The 18,383-nt window shown below is 46.9% G+C and overlaps 1 protein-coding gene across 2 annotated transcripts in view; it reads left to right on the top strand.

Moving 5' to 3' along the window:
• The window catches only part of USP53 (ubiquitin specific peptidase 53), a 213,866-nt gene that overhangs the window by 181,396 nt on the left and 14,087 nt on the right, over positions 1–18,383 (top strand). For both annotated transcript variants that reach the window (XM_029607059.1, XM_029606209.1), the window contains exon 14: positions 15,305–15,404. In XM_029607059.1, coding sequence (XP_029462919.1) covers positions 15,305–15,404 — 100 coding nt within the window. The remainder of the gene's footprint in view (positions 1–15,304; positions 15,405–18,383) is intronic.

The raw sequence follows: 18,383 nt of genomic DNA, 5'->3' as shown, positions 1-18,383 counted from the left end.
AGCGCTACGCCTGTCTTTAACCTGGTGGACAACTCAAGTCAACCTCCTTCAAGGCTTACCCTTTCTCCTACCAGATCCACAGGTAATCCTAACCACCGATGCTTCCCACATCGGTTGGGGGGCCCATGTGGACGAATTGCAAACCCAAGGGTTATGGTCACCAGAGGAAGCCGAACACCAGATAAATTTCTTGGAACTTCGAGCAATCCGCTACGCGCTCAGAACTTTCAAAGATCATCTATCGAATCAGATAATCTTAATCCAGACAGACAACCAAGTGGCCATGTGGTACATAAACAAGCAGGGAGGCACAGGCTCCTTCCTTCTGTGTCAGGAAGCTGCGCAGATTTGGGCAGAAGCCCTCTCCCATTCCATGTACCTCAAGGCCACTTACTTGCCGGGAGTAGACAATGTATTGGCAGACCGGCTGAGCCGTGTCTTCAAACCACACGAGTGGTCACTCGATCCTCTGGTAGTGACCTCTCTGTTCCACAAGTGGGGTTTTCCCCGCATAGACCTCTTTGCGCCCCTCAGAACCACAAAGTGGACGATTACTGCTCTCTCAGTCGGAGCCAGCACTCTCAGCCCAGGGATGCCTTCTCCCTCAAGTGGACGACAGGTCTGCTTTATGCATTCCCTCCACTTCCTCTTCTGTCAAGGACTCTCGTGAAGCTTCGCCAGGACGGAGGAACCATGATCCTGATAGCACCCCACTGGCCACGCCAAGTGTGGTTTCCCATACTCCAGGATCTCTCCATCCGCAGGCACATCCCTCTGGGAACGGATCAGCATCTGCTCACTCAAAACGACGGATGCCTCCTCCATCCCAACCTCCAAGCCTTGTCCCTGACGGCATGGATGTTGAAAGGTTAGTCCTTCAGCCTTCTAACCTTTCGGATTCGGTTTCTCGTGTCCTGATAGCTTCACGAAAGCCCTCCACCAGAAGATCCTATTCATATAAATGGAAAAGGTACACATCATGGTGCACTTCTCAGTCCCTTGATCCCCTTTCCTGTCCAATCTCTAAGTTCTTGGACTATTTATGGCACCTATCAGAATCCGGTCTAAAGACCTCTTCCATTAGGATGCATGTCAGTGCGGTAGCCGCCTTCCATAAAGGTATAGAGGGTGTCCCTATTTCAGTACAACCCCTGGTGACACGCTTTCTTAAAGGCTTGCTCCATCTGAAACCACCCTTACGTCCTCCGGCCCCATCTTGGGACCTTAATCTGGTTCTTGGTCGTCTAATGAAACCACCCTTCGAACCTCTTCACTCCTGTGAATTGAAGTATCTCACATGGAAAGTATTATTCCTATTGGCTATCACTTCAGCTCACAGGGTTAGTGAGTTACAGGCCTTAGTCACCTATCCGCCTTACACTAAACTCCTGCAAGACAGGGCGGTGCTCCGCACTCACCCTAAATTTTTACCTAAGGTAGTTTCTGAATTTCATATCAATCAATCCATCATACTACCTATCTTTTTTCCCAGGCCCCATTCCAACTCTGGGGAACAGACTCTGCATACCCTAGACTGTAAACGGGCTCTAGCTTTTTACCTAGACCGTACAGTTGCTCACAGGAAGAGCACTCAACTGTTTGTCTCCTTCCATCCTAACAAGTTAGGACAACCTGTGGGTAAGCAGGCTCTTTCCTCCTGGTTGGCGGACTGCATTTCTTTTTGCTATCAGCAAGCTGGCATTCCTTTTCAAGACCGTGTAAAAGCACACTCTGTGAGGGCCATGGCGACTTCGGTAGCACACCTTCGATCGGTGCCGCTTCCTGACATCTGTAAAGCTGCAACCTGGAGTTCCCTCCATACCTTTGCAGCCCACTATTGTTTGGACAAAGCTGGAAGACAGGACTCCATCTTCGGCCAATCTGTCTTGCGTAACCTTTTTCCAACATGATGTACCAACACCCTTCCACCTACCCGGTAGGGTGCGGATGCCCTTTACCAAATTCCACCCCAGTTGTAGTGCCTGTTGCACGTCGTTGGGTGCATTTGGTGCAAGTCAGGACATCCTCAGCTCGGTACTCACCCATTTGTGAGGACTACCATCCTGCTTGTCCTGTGAGAAAGCAAATGTTGCTTACCTGATGTAACAGGTGTTCTCACAGGACAGCAGGATGTTAGTCCTCACGAAACCCGCCCGCCACCCCGCGGTGTTGGGTTCGTTTTATTTTTACTTTTTAGGCACTGCCTGTAGCTTTGAAATCAGACTGAAGGGAGACCCCTGTTGGCTGCAGGGTCAGTGCCTTGCTGGGCATGCCCAGTAGGGGCCAGTCAAAGTTCTGTTTAAACTTTGACAGAAGTTTTCCGTGGTGGGCTCCATCCTCGATGTCACCCATTTGTGAGGACTAACATCCTGCTGTCCTGTGAGAACACCTGTTACATCAGGTAAGCAACATTTGCTTTATGCTGACTCAGTGTGTGTGTGTGTGAGTGCGCTTTCTGGAGTGCAAGCTTGCATCAGGAATAAAACGCTGCTCATCCTGGAACGTACGGTTTATGCTGACTCAGTGTGTGTGCTTTCTGGAGTGTAAGTTAGCATCAGGAATAAAATGCTGCTTATACTGGAACGTACGGTTATGTTGACTCAGTGTGTGTGTGTGTGTGTGTGACAGAAGTGCAGCAGATCCTGTTGGGCGGCCTTGTTTGTATTTCAGGGCGCTGGATATGTTTCTTACCACACCCACAGAATGAACCTGTAACAGCATCTTAAGCCGTTCTTGATGGGGTTTGGTTTTCAGTTATTATATAAGTTTAATAGTACTTTTCTGAACTATTAATCCTACAAGCTTTACCTTTTATAAAGGTGGGGTCACTCTCCCTGCTGTTTTATTATATTGACTGGCTGCCTTCAGGTCACTGCAATGATCATTACTCCTCATTTTGTTTGCGAGCATCTGGCTCTTGTCGTTTTAATGGATGTCTTTCATCATAAATCCGGGATTTACACTTTTAAGTTTGCTCATTTTCAAGCCCTTCACATCGTTCCAGTATGTTTTCAAGTCCCCTTTCACTTTTTGACCTTTTCCAGCATGTTTTCTCCTCCAAATTTAATTATGTGCAGACAAGCTGATTTTTTTTTTTTCCCCTGAAAGGTCTCTGCAGGTTTTGTAAAGAATCACTCCTAGCTCCAAGCCCTGCAGTACCCTCACCAGGGCGGGTACCATTACCCCCACTGTGTCCTGCTGCTTAATCAGTCTCTCACCCATATTGTCCAGCTTGCTTGTACCAGCCTTCAGATTTACACATGCTGACTTCAATGTAAAACTTATTACTTTGTTTTTGTTCAATGTAAAACTTCTTTTATTCTGTTCTATGTAAACCGCTATTTGTAGCGATAGTTACTGTTCTTTGTGAACCGGGGTGATATGTATATTATACAGGAACCTCCGGTATATAAATTAATTTAAATAAATAAATAAATAAATGAGCAACGTCTACCACACCTCCTTGATTCACAGCTTCCATAAAATGTGTTTGACAATATCTTTTCTTCATGAAATCACATTTCAAAGTGCTGCAGTCTTTCTTTAACATTTGCAGAGTTTTGCCCACTACTGAATTAAACTAATGGCTCTATAGTTGTTTGCCTCTTCCTTGTGTCCAGCTTTGTGCATTGGGATCATGTGCACTTTTCGTCCATGGCGCTCCCTGGGGAAGTTCCACTCAGCGCACTAATAAGGTGTACACCATGCGGTCCCTTGGTTTCATTTGCATAAGTGCTCCAGAATCCCTCCTCACTTCGTTGACAGACCATATCTTACTGGGCCTCGACAAAGGAAACTCTTTTCTATTGATCTTGTTAGACCTATCAGCAGCATTCGACACGGTCAACCACACCATCCTCTTAAACCAGTTATCGTCCATAGGAATCTGCGGCACCGTCCTATCTTGGTTCAAAACCTTTCTCAACAACAGAGGTTACAAAGTTAAACTCCAAAACAAGGAATCCTCAAGATTTGACTCTGCCATAGGAGTCCCACAAGGTTCTTCATTATCTCCGACTCTATTCAATATTTACCTGCTTCCTCTTTGCCAACTTCTCACTGACCTCAATCTAAAGTACTTCCTATACGCAGATGATATTCAAATCATCATCCCCGTCAAAGACACATACTCTAAAACTCTTGACTACTGGGAATCATGCCACCAAAAAATCAAACAACTTCTCAACAGCCTTCACCTCATCTTAAATTCCTCCAAGACAGAAATCCTACTCATCTCTCCCGAGAACAATACACCTAACATTACTCTTCCCACCAACCTACCTACTGCACAAGTTAGAGACTTAGGAGTGTTATTGGACAACCGGCTAAACTTCAAGGCACACATCAACAAAACAACCAAAGACTGCTTCTATAAACTCCAGGTTTTGAAAAGGATAAGACCTCTCTTCCATGCTCAAGACTTCAGAACGATCATCCAGGCAGTCATTTTTTCAAAATTAGACTATTGCAACTCCCTATTGCTAGGTCTGCCTTCTTCCTATTCCAAACCATTACAGATGGTGCAAAATTCAGCAGCCCGACTACTAACAGGCACAAGAAAAAGAGACCACATATCTCCCATCCTGAAAGAGCTACATTGGCTACCCGTATACTTCCGTATCATGTACAAAACCATATGTATCATTTTCAAAACTATACATCAATGCACTTCCCTCGATCTTCAATTTCCTCTCCAAGTATACAACTCGACAAGACCTACCAGAGATGTTTATAGAGGCACACTCCAAGTTCCCCCTGCAAAAACGACTAGACACATTACCCTAAGAGATCGCGCCACCTCCACAGCTGGCCCCCTTCTGTGGAATTCATTGCCCACAGATCTCAGACTGGAACCTTGCCTCCCAACTTTTAGGAAAAGACTTAAGACTTGGTTATTCAAGCAAGCTTTCCAAGACACAATTTAATGACACAATCCAAGGACACAACCCAAGGACTCCTCAAAACATTCAGCCATTAATCATGCCATTTGTACATAACTTGTAATGTGACTTGTATATCGTTTAACCATTTATTCTTTCCTTTTTCTTCCTCTTCACCAAGTTCTGCCACCCTTGTTAATTGTAACTGTACTTTCGGTCACCTGAGTTCTAGTTTGATGTATTTAATGCACTCCCGTTTCATGTAAACCAGCAAGATATGTTCTCATGATTGCCGGTATATAAAAACCTTAAATAAATAAATAAATAAAATGTCCTTAGTAACTTTATTTGTTGTCATTGCACATTCATCAGTACTATTTCCTGCCTTCTATAATATTTGTTGTTTGAATTTGTTAGCCTTTATTTATCTGCCATCTGATATATTTCCCCTCTTCTGTAAATACTGAGAGAAAAAAACTTATTTCTGCCTTTTCAAAGAAGGAAATTCTGCATTTAACTTATGATGATCTTTAATAATGTTTGAACTTTCTGTGCTACCAAGTTGCCACATCTGCCATATTTAGGTGTGAGAAGGACCTGGAGCCTTCCTTTGCCTCCGAATTCCTCTCTGGTTTTAGCCATGCATGGGTCTGTGTGTCAGCAGAAGAGAAATAAAGCACGTCTATTTTTAGCTGAGCTGCAGTCCTGAGGGCACAAGCTTCCCGGTGTGAGTGGGGAGCGGTTTAGGGTGGAATGCGTGCTATGGTGGCACCATGGGCTTGTGAGCCTCTGCTGCCTCTCTGTGGTCAGACTGAGGCACAGCCCTGCCTTTTCCTGCTATACTTAATTAGGAAAATATCATTTAACAAGTTAGCTCACAGCTGAGAAGTAACACAGCAGTACATGACTGTCATATTTTTGAGAAGTAGATAGTAGAATCTCTCTGCAGACAGCTGGCTCTTCTGACACGCAGTATTTCAATAAGCGAATCATTTGTCACAGACCGAAGAATCCTAAAAATTGAATGCATTTTACCTAATTAAACTAGGGTTAAATTAATTGATCTGTCATGATATAGCTGATGAATTATCTATAAATGTGATTTTCTTTGTCTGTTGATTCATCCACTCTGCTTCTAATTATAGTTTTTGAGCTTATCAGCAGACTGAGCTATAAATAAGCAAGATTGTTTTCTGAGGCTGCTTCAGGGATAGGTTCATGTATGTTTGTCTTGACTGGATTGTAAACTGCATGGAGCAGGGACAGTCTCTTGTATGTATCTCTGCAGTGCTGTGTACATCTGGTTGTGCTCTAGAAATTAGCAGATTCTGCACCATGTCTGCACAGATTACCATTTAAATAGTGAAACGTTGCACATGGAAGGAAAATATTTTGATTACTAATGAGATATTAAACACCCTATTTCTATAGTTACATGTAAATATGCCAAACCTCATTAGTGGCTGTTTATTCGTTATCCTTAGTAGTGGAGAAAAGTGAACATGCTGTTTTAAATGGAAATCCCCAGTCAGAGCAGACTGGCTTGTCCTATCCATGTTCATTCACTATTTTAAGTTCGGTACTCAGAATATCTATATTAAACAATCTTAAATCCTGTTTCCTATCATCTGCTTTCTTTCAAATACTTAAATACATTAGACCTCTGACTTTACTTCTACAGAAGACAAAAAAAATGACAGAAGTCGGGTGGCATCTTCTAGACTAGTAGTTCTCAATCTTTTTTCTGTCGGGACACACCTGACAGATGGTTCTCATATGCATGACACACTGAACACATGACCGTCACTGGGCTAAATGTAAACACACGCTCTGTATCTACAGGAACTGCCCTGACCCCCCAACAGTGTGTGCAGAACAGAACTAGGACATTCCCTGTACAGCACACCATACAAAAAAGTTATTCTGGTTTCATGTCAGTAACAGCAACAAACTCTCTCTCTACTACCAGGCGCAATAGCCCTTATTAAAAGATAGCACTTCATCACCAATGCATATCCTATTGAGAAAACGCAACAAATAAGACTGATACAAACACCTACATGCTAGTAAAATACCTCACCTCGGTCATACATACAAAAGTGACCTTCACAAAGTACAGAAAGACCACAGATTACAAATCTGGAGACAGATACTGTAATGGAAACTCAAAAAAGTCACTCTGCATGCAATGCAAACCTGAAGAAATGGAAACAGAAATATAGCACCTAACATAGTCCCAGGATCTGCAATAATGTGCACAGACTAATCCCCCGGGGCCGCCTGCTGTCGGGAAGGTAATTCCCCGTCAGTTCTTCTTCAGGTTGGTAGGGGACCATGGCAAGCGTCCATTGCCGGGTCGGCGCTCATTTTAGGCGCGAGCCACCTGTAGAGCCTCCCCCCCTCTCTCTCTCCCTGCGGCGATGCAGTCCGCGGCGCCTTGTGAGGGCTCCGACAGGGCCGGATTATTTTCTGAAGAGGGTCTGTGCTCAGGCTGTTTCCCCGAGGGGGAATGTGCGCCAGCTACTAACAAGGACGTTCGAGCTGCAGACCGCGTGGGAAGGAAGCGCCAGGCCCCGTTCCCTCTCAACGCGGGAACGGCGGCCATTTTGTTGCAAGATTCTGATGCCGCGCTTTCTGAGGAGGACACGGATAATCCGTTCCCCACTTCTAGGCCCGTTTTGGACCCTTACTCCGAGTCTAATCCTGGTAGGCAGAGGGGGGATCCCCCGGTGGGTGACCCCTCAGGATGCCAGGCCTTTTCCCCTGAATTCATAGTCCTGATGCACAGGGCTTTTCTTCAGAGCAGAGACACGACCTTCGGGACCTGGGGACCCTCTCCCCCTCCCTCAGGCTCGTCCCCCTTTAGTAGGTGGGGGAGCGGGGACATCTCGTGGCCCTACCGGGACACCATCGATAATACAGACTTTGTCGGGGGAAGGACAATCCCAGGACCCTGATGTGGACGACCCCACCTTGGCGGCCCAGGTGGAGGACGATGACCCTAGGGTCCTCCGCATCTTCCAAGCGGCGGAGTTAGATGACCTCATTCCCTACATCCTCCAGGAAATGGATATTGATCCCCCTCCGGAACCGGTGGGGCCTGACCCGGCTCTCAAGAAGGGGGACCTCCTCCTAGCAGGACTGCGGCCTCTAGCCAAGTCTTTTCCCACTCATCACAAGATCTTGCAGTTGATCACTCGGGAATGGGATTTCCCGGAGGCCAACCTTAGGGTCGGTAGAACCATGGAAAAAAATTGTATCCTCTGCCAGCCGATTTTTTGGAAATTCTCAAAGTTCCCGCCGTAGATTCTGCGGTATCAGCGGTCACAAAAGCATACCACTATTCCTGTCACTGGAGGGACGGCGTTGAAGGATATGCAGGATCGGAAGCTGGAGGTTTACCTCAAGCGTATCTTTGAGGTCTCGGCCTTAGGGATGCGGGCGGCTATCTGCAGTTCCCTCTCACAGCGAGCGGGTCTTCGGTGGGTGCAGCAGCTTCTCACCTCCCAGTCCTTACCAGACGTTGAGGCTCACCAGGCGGACAGACTGGAAGCCGTGGTTGCCTATGGAGCGGATGCTTTATATGATCTTTTAAGGGTCCTAGCCCGAACCATGGTGGCGGCGGTCTCAGCGCGTCGGCTCCTTTGGCTTCGCAATTGGTCAGCTGATGCCTCTTCCAAGACACATTTGGGGTGCCGTCAATAAAGAGGCCGTCAATAAAGAGGCTGTCAATAAAGAGTGGGTGGCTCGCCAGAACAGCGGCTACTGCCTGGAGAAAATACCCTTATTCAATAAACATACACATGGTTACTGTAACTCCAACATCGCTTTAAGCTACAACAGCAAGAGGAAATGTGGAAAAAAGGATTCACACTCACAAAGCGGGGAGTAGCTGGCTTGTTACGGCGGTTACTACCCCAAACCAAATAAGCCTGATACTTCACGTTCAACCCATATCCAGCATAGCTCTCTGCTTCAACGGCAGGGGAGAAGAAAAACTGATACTTCACGCATATCCAGCATAGCTCCCTGCTTCAACGGCAGGGGAGAAGAAAAACTGATACTTCACGCATATCCAGCATAGCTCCCTGCTTCAACGGCAGGGGAGTAGAAAAACAACCAATAAGGGCTGAATAACATAGTCTGGGTAAAACAAATAAGCATGGGTGTAGCTTGCTTATTGCGGCGGTTACTTCCCCTACTACCCCTAACTAATCAAGCTTGATATTTCACTTGGATGCACCTCCATCACTGCTCTCTACATTAATGGTGGGGGTGGAAGGGAAATAGAACCAAAGAGCTAAGAGAAACAGATAAGTATGAGAAAAAATGTGTGAAGCTCGCTGGGCAGACTGGATGGGCCGTTTGGTCTTCTTCTGCCATCATTTCTATGTTTCTATGTCCCTTCCTTTTAAGGGTAGGTATCTTTTTGGTGAAGACTTGGATAAGATCATCAAGTCCCTTAATGAGAACGCGGTGCACAAGTTGCCCGAAGATTGACCCCGTTCGTCAAGATCATATAATTACTCCAGAAACCGTTATCCGTAACCAGCGGAGAGCGCGTCCTCAGAGGCAACAGCCACCTCTGGCTCCCTCTTCTCGTTCGCACTCCTGGAACCGGCCCTTTCGTGGGAGCCGCCAGGGTAAGGAAGCGCAGGGTGCTGGTACATCCGCTAAAATCTACCCAATGATGCCAGACGGACCCGCGAGGTGGTCCCTCGACTGGGGGGTCGCCTTGCTCTCTTCTACGAAGAGTGGGTCCAAATCACATCGGATCAATGGGTTCTGGATATTCTAAGACGCGGTCACGCTTTGGATTTTGTTTGCGCTCCTCGGGACCGGTTCCTGTTTTCCCCTTGCGGGTCCTTAATCAAACAGGGAGCCGTGCGGCAGACCCTCGATTGTCTCCTTCAATTGGGGGCCATAGTGCCGGTACCAGCCGCCGAACTGGGCCGGGGGCATTATTCAATCTACTTTGTGGTTCCCAAGAAGTAAGGTACTTTTCGTCCTATCCTGGACCTCAAGCAGGTCAACCGGTCCCTCAGAGTTCCTCGTTTCCGCATGGAGACACTCCATTCAGTGTTAGCGGCAGTTCATCCGGGAGAATTCTTGGCTTCGTTGGATCTCACGGAGGCGTATCTCCACATACCAATTTGTCAAGCTCATCAGCGTTACCTACGCTTCAAAATTTTGGGTCAACACTTCCAATTTTGCGCTCTTCCCTTTGGCCTGGCCACAGCTCCACGGGTTTTCACGAAGATCATGGTGGTAGGGGCGGCAACCTTGCGCAAGGAAGGCATCCTTGTGCATCCTTACCTAGACGATTGGCTCATCCGTGCAAAGTCACGAGCGTAGTGTATCCTCGCAGTCGATAGAGTGTACAACTTCTCCAATCTCTGGGATGGATTGTCAACTTCACCAAGAGCAGCCTGGTCCCGTCCCAGTCGTTGGATTTTCTGGGACAGTAAGGGATGCTGTGGCCAACTCTGGGACCACCCTGAAACCTTCCAGCAACTCTCTGCCAGTACTCCAGACCCGCCCTCCTCATCCAGGAAGCCGTCAAGACTCGAGCCAAAGAAGTCTTTTGCCAAAGGAAGTACTATCCTCTGCTGCCTCACTCCCATCAACACCATTATGGGGCCTATGGCCGTCCCAGACAGCAGAGAGTTCCCAAGTCCCAGCTGGCTCCTCAGTCAACTCCGGGGATGGGGTTTTGATTGGGCCTCAGTGAGTGTAAGCCAGTCGCTCGTACCTGAGGTGATGGACCCGCTGAGTGGGGGCTGGCTGCGGTTCTTTGCGAACCAGTGGCCCAGTGTAACTTCGGACTGGTGGGTTTTGTCCATCGTCCGCCAAGGATACCAATTAAATCTATTGGATGTCCTGCCAAATTGCCCTCTGTGCCCATATTGGGGGCTGGTAGCGCATCAGGAGGTACTGCAAGCAGAGCTCTCATCCCTCTTAATGGCCAGAGTGGTTGAGCCTGTATCACCAGGGCAAAGAGGCTGGGGATTCTACTCCAGGTACTTCCTGATTCCAAAGAGAACAGGAGGACTCAGTCCAATCCTAGACCTGAGGGCCTTGAAAAAGTTTCTAAAAAAGAGAAAAGTTCAAGATGGTTTCCCTGGTCACCTTGAATCCCCCTTTTTGCAAAAAAGAGGACTGGCTCTGCTTCCTCATCCTAAAGGACACATACAATCATATCGTGATCTTCCTTGGTCACAGGAAGTATCTCCGATTTGTTGTGGGAACGCAGTACTTCCAGTACCGGGTGTTGCTGTTTGGGCTCGTGTCCTCCCCATGCGTTTTTGCAAAATGCCTGACTGTGGTGGTGGTGCTCCTCTGCAGACTGGGAGTGCATATCTTTCTGCATTTGGATGATTGGCTGGTCAAGAGCACATCTCAGGCCATTAGGTATTTGGATGTTAGTCACTAGGGTGTGTTGGCTCTCAAATACTCAGTCCCATCTCAGCCCATCACCTCAATTGGACTTCATAGGAACCCTGCTAGACACAGCTCAGGCTAAGGCCTTTCTGTCTTGCCAGAGGGCTATTTCCGTGGCGTCCATTGAGGCAGAGATTCAACAGAGCTAGCAGGTTTCAGCCTGGCATATGTTGAGGCTGTTGGGCCATATGGCCATAACTGTACATGTGACTCACTTGACATGTTCACACATGCGCAGAGCCCAATGGACCCTGAGGTCACAGTGGTGCCAAGTCAGTCAGCGCCTCCAGGATTGCATCCGAATCATCCTGACTCTCCGAAACTCATTGTTCTGGTGGTGGTCATTTTCCAATCTGGAACAGGGATCTCATTTGAGTCTCCCCACTCAAATTGTCCTAACCACGGATGCATCTACCCTGCAGTGGGGAGCTAATGTAGATGGGCTTGGTACCCAGGGTGTTTGGTCCACTCAGGAACGATCTTGTGAAATCAACTTCCTGAAGCTTCCAGCGATCAGATACACGCTATGGACTTTCAGACATTGGCTGTCCAACAAACTACTTCTGATCCAGACCGACAACCAGATTGCCATGTGGTATGTCAGTATGCAGGGAAGCATGGGATCATGGCTCCTGTGTCAGGAAGCGGTCCAGATCTGGTTGTGGCCTCTGTCCCACAGGAAGGTGCTCAGGGCCATGTACCTGGCTGGGACAGAGAATGTGGTAATGCACAGGCTGAGTTGAGCCTTCAGACCCTTCGAGTGGTCCCTGGACCAGGGGGTAGCAAATCGGATATTCTGCCTCTGGGGGAGCCCAGGCGTAAATCTGCTCACGTCCCTCTGCAACCGGAAGGTGCCTCGATTCTGCTCCCTGCACAGGACAGACTGCAAAAGCGTCCTCGGACGCCTTAATCAGTCATTGGGGCAAGAGTCTCCTGTACATGTATCCTCTGATGTTCCTTAGGGGCAAACTCTCTTCAACTTCGCGAGGACAGAAGGACTGTGATTCTCATAACGCTTCATTGGCAGAGACAGATCTGGTTTCCACTCCTACGGGAGTTGTCCATCTGGAAAACTATAAGTCTAGAGACTTCCCCAGATCTCATCACACCAGACCAAAGCAGGCTTTGGCATCCCAAGCTTCAGGCCCTGCTGCTCTCACAGCCTGGATGTTGAGAGGTTAATCCTGCAGCTGCTTGATCTTTCTGAGGATGTGTCTTGGGTCCTGGTGGTTTCTAGAAAGCCTTCTACTGGAAAGCCCTATAGACTGAAATGGAGGAGGTTTTCCATGTGGTGTGAGCAGAAGGCCCTAGATCCATTCTCCTGCCCCACACAAAAACTCTTGATTACCTTCTTCACCTATCGAAGGCTGACCTAAAAACCAACTCTTAGAGTTTAACTTAGTATAGTTGGTGCATGCCATTTCTGTACAGCCTATAGTTGTACATTTTATACAGGGCGTGCTTCAATTGAAGCCTCCCCTAAGGCCGCCTGCTGCGGTTTGGGACCTCAGTGTGGTGGTAGCTAAGCTGATAAAAACTCCTTTTGAGCCGCAGTGCACCTGTGACCTGAAGTACCTGACCTGGAAGGTCATATTTTGGTGGCGGTCACTTCAGAGCACTGGGTCAGCAATCTTCAGGCCTTAGTGACTTATCCTCCTTATTCTAAGTTTTATCATGGTGGGGTGGTCTTGCGTACGCACCCTAAGTTCCTACCTAAGCTGGTGATGGATTTGCATCTTAACCAGTCAATTGTCTTGCCAATATTCTTTCCCAGGCCCCATTTGCACCAAGGGGAATGAGCACTGCATAGTTTGGACTGTAAGCGAGCTTTAGCCTTCTTTCTGGAGCAGACAGAAGCCCATAGACAGTCCACCCAAATTTTGTTTCTTTTGAAAAGAATAGGATGGGCGTTGCCAAACAGATACTATCCAGTTGGCTAGCAGATTGCTGCATCTCCTTCTGTTATGCCCAGGTGGGACTGCATCTTGGTCATGACAAGGCTCATTCTGTCAGAGCTGTGGCATCGTCTGTGGCCCACTTGCGAACAGTTCCTGTGGAGGAAATCTGCAAGGCTGTGACACTTGAGTTCTTTCCACACATTCACATCACATTACTATCTGATTAGGGATGGCCAATGCAACAGTAGGTTCGGCCAGTCTGTCCTTCGGAACCTGTTTGAGGTGTAGAACCCAACTCTCCCAACCTAGGGCCTGTTTGGGCCTCTGTTACCAACAGCACCAGTGTTGTGCCCATGGTACCTGGTTAAGTGTCTGTTGGTCCCTTTTTGTGTTGGGGAGCTGCTTGTAGCTAGGTATTCACCCATGTGTGAGAACTACCATTCTGCTTATCCTTGGAGAAAGCAGAGTTGCTTACCCTGTAATAGGTGTTCTCAGGGTACAGCAGGATGTTAGACCTCACAAAACACGCCCGTGGAGTTGGGGTTCCTCCTAAGAGGGGCCCTGCTTGGATGTTGGGCATGCTCAGTGCACCAAGTCAAAGTTCTAGAAACCTTGACATAAGTTTTATGCATTGGGGCTCCATCTAATGATGTCACCCATGTGTGAGGACTAACATGCTGCTGTCCTTGGAAAACACCTTTTACAGGTAAGCAACTCTGCTTTCTCATCCAGGAACTTATCCAAACCTTTTTTTAAACCCAGCTACACTAACTGCCCTAACCACATCCTCTGGCAACGAATTCCAAAGCTTTGTTGTGCATTGCGTGAGAACATTTTCTACGATTTCTTTTAAATATTAGCACTATTGAATTAATGCCTAATGATACTCCTCACAGTTCCACCCGCTGACATCTGCAAAGCTGCCACATGGAGTTACCTCCACACATTTGCAGCTCATTATCTCAACAAGGCTGGCAGGCAGGATTCTGTCTTCAGCCAGTCTGTTCTGCGTAATCTGTTTCCAGTTTAATAACCCAGCTTCCTTCCTACAACCCACTGAGAACTCAGGCTGCCGTCCTGCCCAAAACCACCCCATTTGTTCTGCCTGATGCATGTCGTTCAGTGTTTTTGGTCCATTCTATTCGGGCATCCTATAGCTCACCCACATGTGAGGACTACCATGTCCTGGGAGAAAGCAGTTGCTTACCTATAACAAGTGTTCTCCCAGGACAGCAGGATGTTAGTCCTCATGAAACCCGCCCGCCACCCCGCGGAGTTGGGATCGCTTATGTTTTATTTTATTTTTCGCTCCTACTTTTGCTACAAACGAGACTGAAGGGGGACCCCTGCTGGATGCAGGGTTGGTGCATTGCTGGGCATGCTCAGTGTGCCAGTCAAAGTTCTAGAAACTGACAGAAGCATTCCGTGATTGGGCTCTATCCTAATGATGTCACCCACATGTGAGGACTAACATCCTGCTGTCCTGTGAGAACACCTGTTACAGGTAAGCAACTCTGCTTTTTCCGATTAGTGCTACTTTCTAACTTCATGGAATGCCCCCTAGTCCTTCTATTATCCAAAAGTGTAAATAACAGAGTCACATCTACTCGTTCAAGACCTCTCATGATCTTAAAGACCTCTATCATATCCCCCCTCAGCCTTCTCTTCTCCAAGCTAAACAGCCCTAACCTCTTCAGCCTTTCCTCATAGGGGAGCTGTTCCATCCCCTCTATCATTCTGGTTGCCCTTCTCTGTACCTTCTCCATCACATCTATATCTTTTTTGACATGCGGCGACCAGAATTGTACACAGTATTCAAGGTGCGGTCTCACCATGGAGAGATACAGAGGCATTATGACATTTTCCATTTTATTAACCATTCCCTTCCTAATAATTCCTGACAGATTTTAGGTTTTAATGCAGCAGATGAGCCTTTGGAGTGGTGCTTTACTGGGACCCTGTACAGTGCTTTCTTTCTAAAGAAGGTTCTTGCTGTGCATTTGCATAAATAAATTATAAATCAAGCAGGGAGAAATCACATTACATTATTTTGTATTGCAAAATAAAAATGTTTTCTTGTTTTAGGTATGCAGAAGGACAGGACTGCGTTGGAAGTGGATTACAGAATGCAGAATAATTTTCCTGTAGAATCTCACAAGCAGTTGAGCAGCTCTCCTACACAGAGGTAATCCAGGATAACCATGAGCAGCTCCCTGCTATTCATGCATAACTCTCTCCTTTGGATGTCGACTTCCATTGTGTGCATTTTATATGTGCTGTCTGTAACTTCTTGAGGCTGCAGGATTGATTGCTGAGCGAGGGAACAGCAGCATGTGTAGAGCACGCATGGAGAGACGTTTTCCTATGCACTGTCATAGCTTCCTGGCGCAGTGCTCTTGTTCAGACTGGAATACTTGTATGTCTTCTGGAGTTGATTCTCCTCTGCAGTAGAATGTGGCTAATTTTCTTCTCCAAAAGCATCTTTTTGTAGGCATGAACAGTCTTTATAGTCCCTGAGCTAGATTAGCAGACTCTCTGGGTCTTTCAGCTCAAGACAAAAGATTAAAAAAAAAACCCACAAGAGCTTCCCACAGTTTAAATACAGTGTTTGAGCTGCTGAGCCATGCCTGTGACCTCCCTAGGTCTTTGGACTCAAGGGGGAAAACCCCCCACAAGAACTGAGCATGGTTTTTAAATGCAGTCTTTGGGCTGCTGAACTAGCTCACTCTTTCTATATCCTCTGGTTCCTCTGTAATTTCCACCTCCAGCTGCTCTGGCTCTTCATGGCTCGGCCCCAGCCAGCCCTTTATCCTTTTCCTCTTCCTTCATTCCTCTGTGTCTTGCTGTTTTTACCTCAGCTGGGTTCTTGGTGAGGTTGGAGGTCCAGCCCCCCAACACTCAGGGACTTCATCCGCAAAGCCTCATTGTTCTAGGTTCTTTTCAAGTCCTCATAAGAATATAATTGCCATACTGGGTCGGACCAAGGGTCTCATCAAGCCCAGTATCCTGTCTCCACCAATGGCCACTCCAAGTCTCAAGTACCTGGCAAGATCCCATATTGCTAATGATCAGCAATAAGTACTGGCTCCTGGGAGATGTAGGCTGAGTGCAAAGGATGCCATTAGAAAGAATTCAGAGTGTCTTGACGGTGAAGAAACTGCTTCCAGATTAGCTGAATCGACTGATAGTAAACAGATTATTAGAGAGAATAAAAAGATTGTATTTAGAATTCTAAAAAAAAAAAGATGTGTGAGTTGGAGCGTGTAGCACCAGATAACGATATTGGGGGAATTCTGCGCACAAAAACTTAAAATTCTGCAAAATAACACAATTTACATGACAGCTTTAAGTAATTATATTTAAATTAATACAGAAAAAGGTTATTACTTAAAGATGCAGAATTTCTCTAGAAGTTCATTGTAAGACTGTCCCTTCCACTCGCTCTCCCTACTCCCCTGGCCACTTTGCCCTCTCAGGCCCCAACTCCTCCACCTGCAGTATCTCTCCCCTCAACCTCTAGGTTCAACCCCTTCCACTTTATTGCCACTCCCTCTGTCCCTCCCTCTCTCACACACATACTCCCTCTCTCTAGTACACATACACACATCCTCATACAGGCTCCCTCACTCTCTCGCAAACATACATCCCCTCATACAGGCTCCCTTTCCGTCTCACACAGGCTACCTATGTCTTTCTCATGCACCCCTTCACACAAGCTCTGTCTCACACATACACAATCCCTTCACACCATCCCTTTTTCATACCCACGAGCTCCCAATCTCTCTCACACATGCACACTCCTTCACAGTCTCCTCATATTGGCTCCCTCTCTCTGGCATCCACACTCAAGCACCTCCCCCTGCTCTCCCGCACACCCCCCTGCTTACTCTCCCTGGTCTCTGTCACCCCCTCTCTCTCACACACCCTCCTGCTCCACCCCCCTGCTCTCACACACCTCATTGTCTCTCACACACACTCTCCTGCTCACCCCCTGCTCTCACACACCTCATTCTCTCACTCACACCCCTCCCCTCTCTCACACACACCTAGTCTAGTATAACTCCCTCTCTCTCCCTCGTGGGTTCCATTACCAATTGTTTGAACAGAGCCCCTTGCAGGGCATCCACTATCTCTCTACTTCTGGAAAATTGCACAGAAGGGATTCTGCAATCTACATCAGGCAGATTAAAATCTCCAACAATCAACACTTCTCCCTTCTTTCCCACTTTTTGGATGTCTTCTACCAGATCTCTGTCTAGTTTTTTCATTTGAGTCAGAGGCCTGTAAACAACTCCAATAAAAATGGATGCCCCATCATCTTTTTTTTAGGATGGCCCATAATGTATGTTCCCTACCCCATATTCCTTGCAGCTCATGCCATGTGTCAAGCTTTCAAATCTAACTTCTTGGAGCTGGTTTTAAATTCACTGTTAAGAAAGGCACAGAGCCTGACCTTCCAGGACCAAAGCATTCTGGGTGATATCCTGGAGCAGATTTCACAGCCATCAGGTTTGTGATCCTTTTCAAAACAAATACAGCACACTTTGTGAGCATCACTGATGGATATCTTCAAAGTGCACTTGGGACAGAATTTGAACTTGCTGGCCTGGCTTCTCTAATGTTGTGAGAAAAAAATGATGCAAAATCAAAAGAAAAAAGTCTTCTGCAGAGAACAGTATGGCTTGCAAAAAGAAAATTGATTTAAGGTCTGCCTGATGCCTCATTTCTAACTGAAAATAACGGGAGGAGGGAGTGGGACAAAAACCTTACAAGAGAACTCAAAAGATAAAATAGTAACACTTCTGACCACCGTCAGGAGGAAAAGCCCAAAAACTGAAGTAAAACCCATGGAGCCTGGTGAAATAATGGAAACAGAAAAGCAGTCCCATGCATGTATGAAAGATGTCTAATGTTTCCAGTGAGCACCGAAGTTTTGGTCTGATCAGTCACCCACAGTAACATTGAGCATAGTGAACTTGCCTGTGTTCAGAGAATAAGAGAGACTATGCCATTTGCTGCACTCATCTCATTTCATAGTTCCAGCACAAATTAGGGAAGGGAAAATAAAGCTGAAATGTTAAGGCTTTTTACCATAGCCACAAAATGGGAGAACAAGTAAAAATCAAGCAGCAATCTTGATAAATGGTTAAACTCTACATTTTTA

The sequence above is a fragment of the Rhinatrema bivittatum genome, chromosome 1 (assembly GCF_901001135.1).
Source record: "Rhinatrema bivittatum chromosome 1, aRhiBiv1.1, whole genome shotgun sequence".
Lineage (NCBI taxonomy): Eukaryota > Metazoa > Chordata > Amphibia > Gymnophiona > Rhinatrematidae > Rhinatrema > Rhinatrema bivittatum.
The sequence above is the reverse complement of the archived record's forward strand: the minus strand, read 5'-3'. Positions and strand labels throughout refer to the sequence as shown.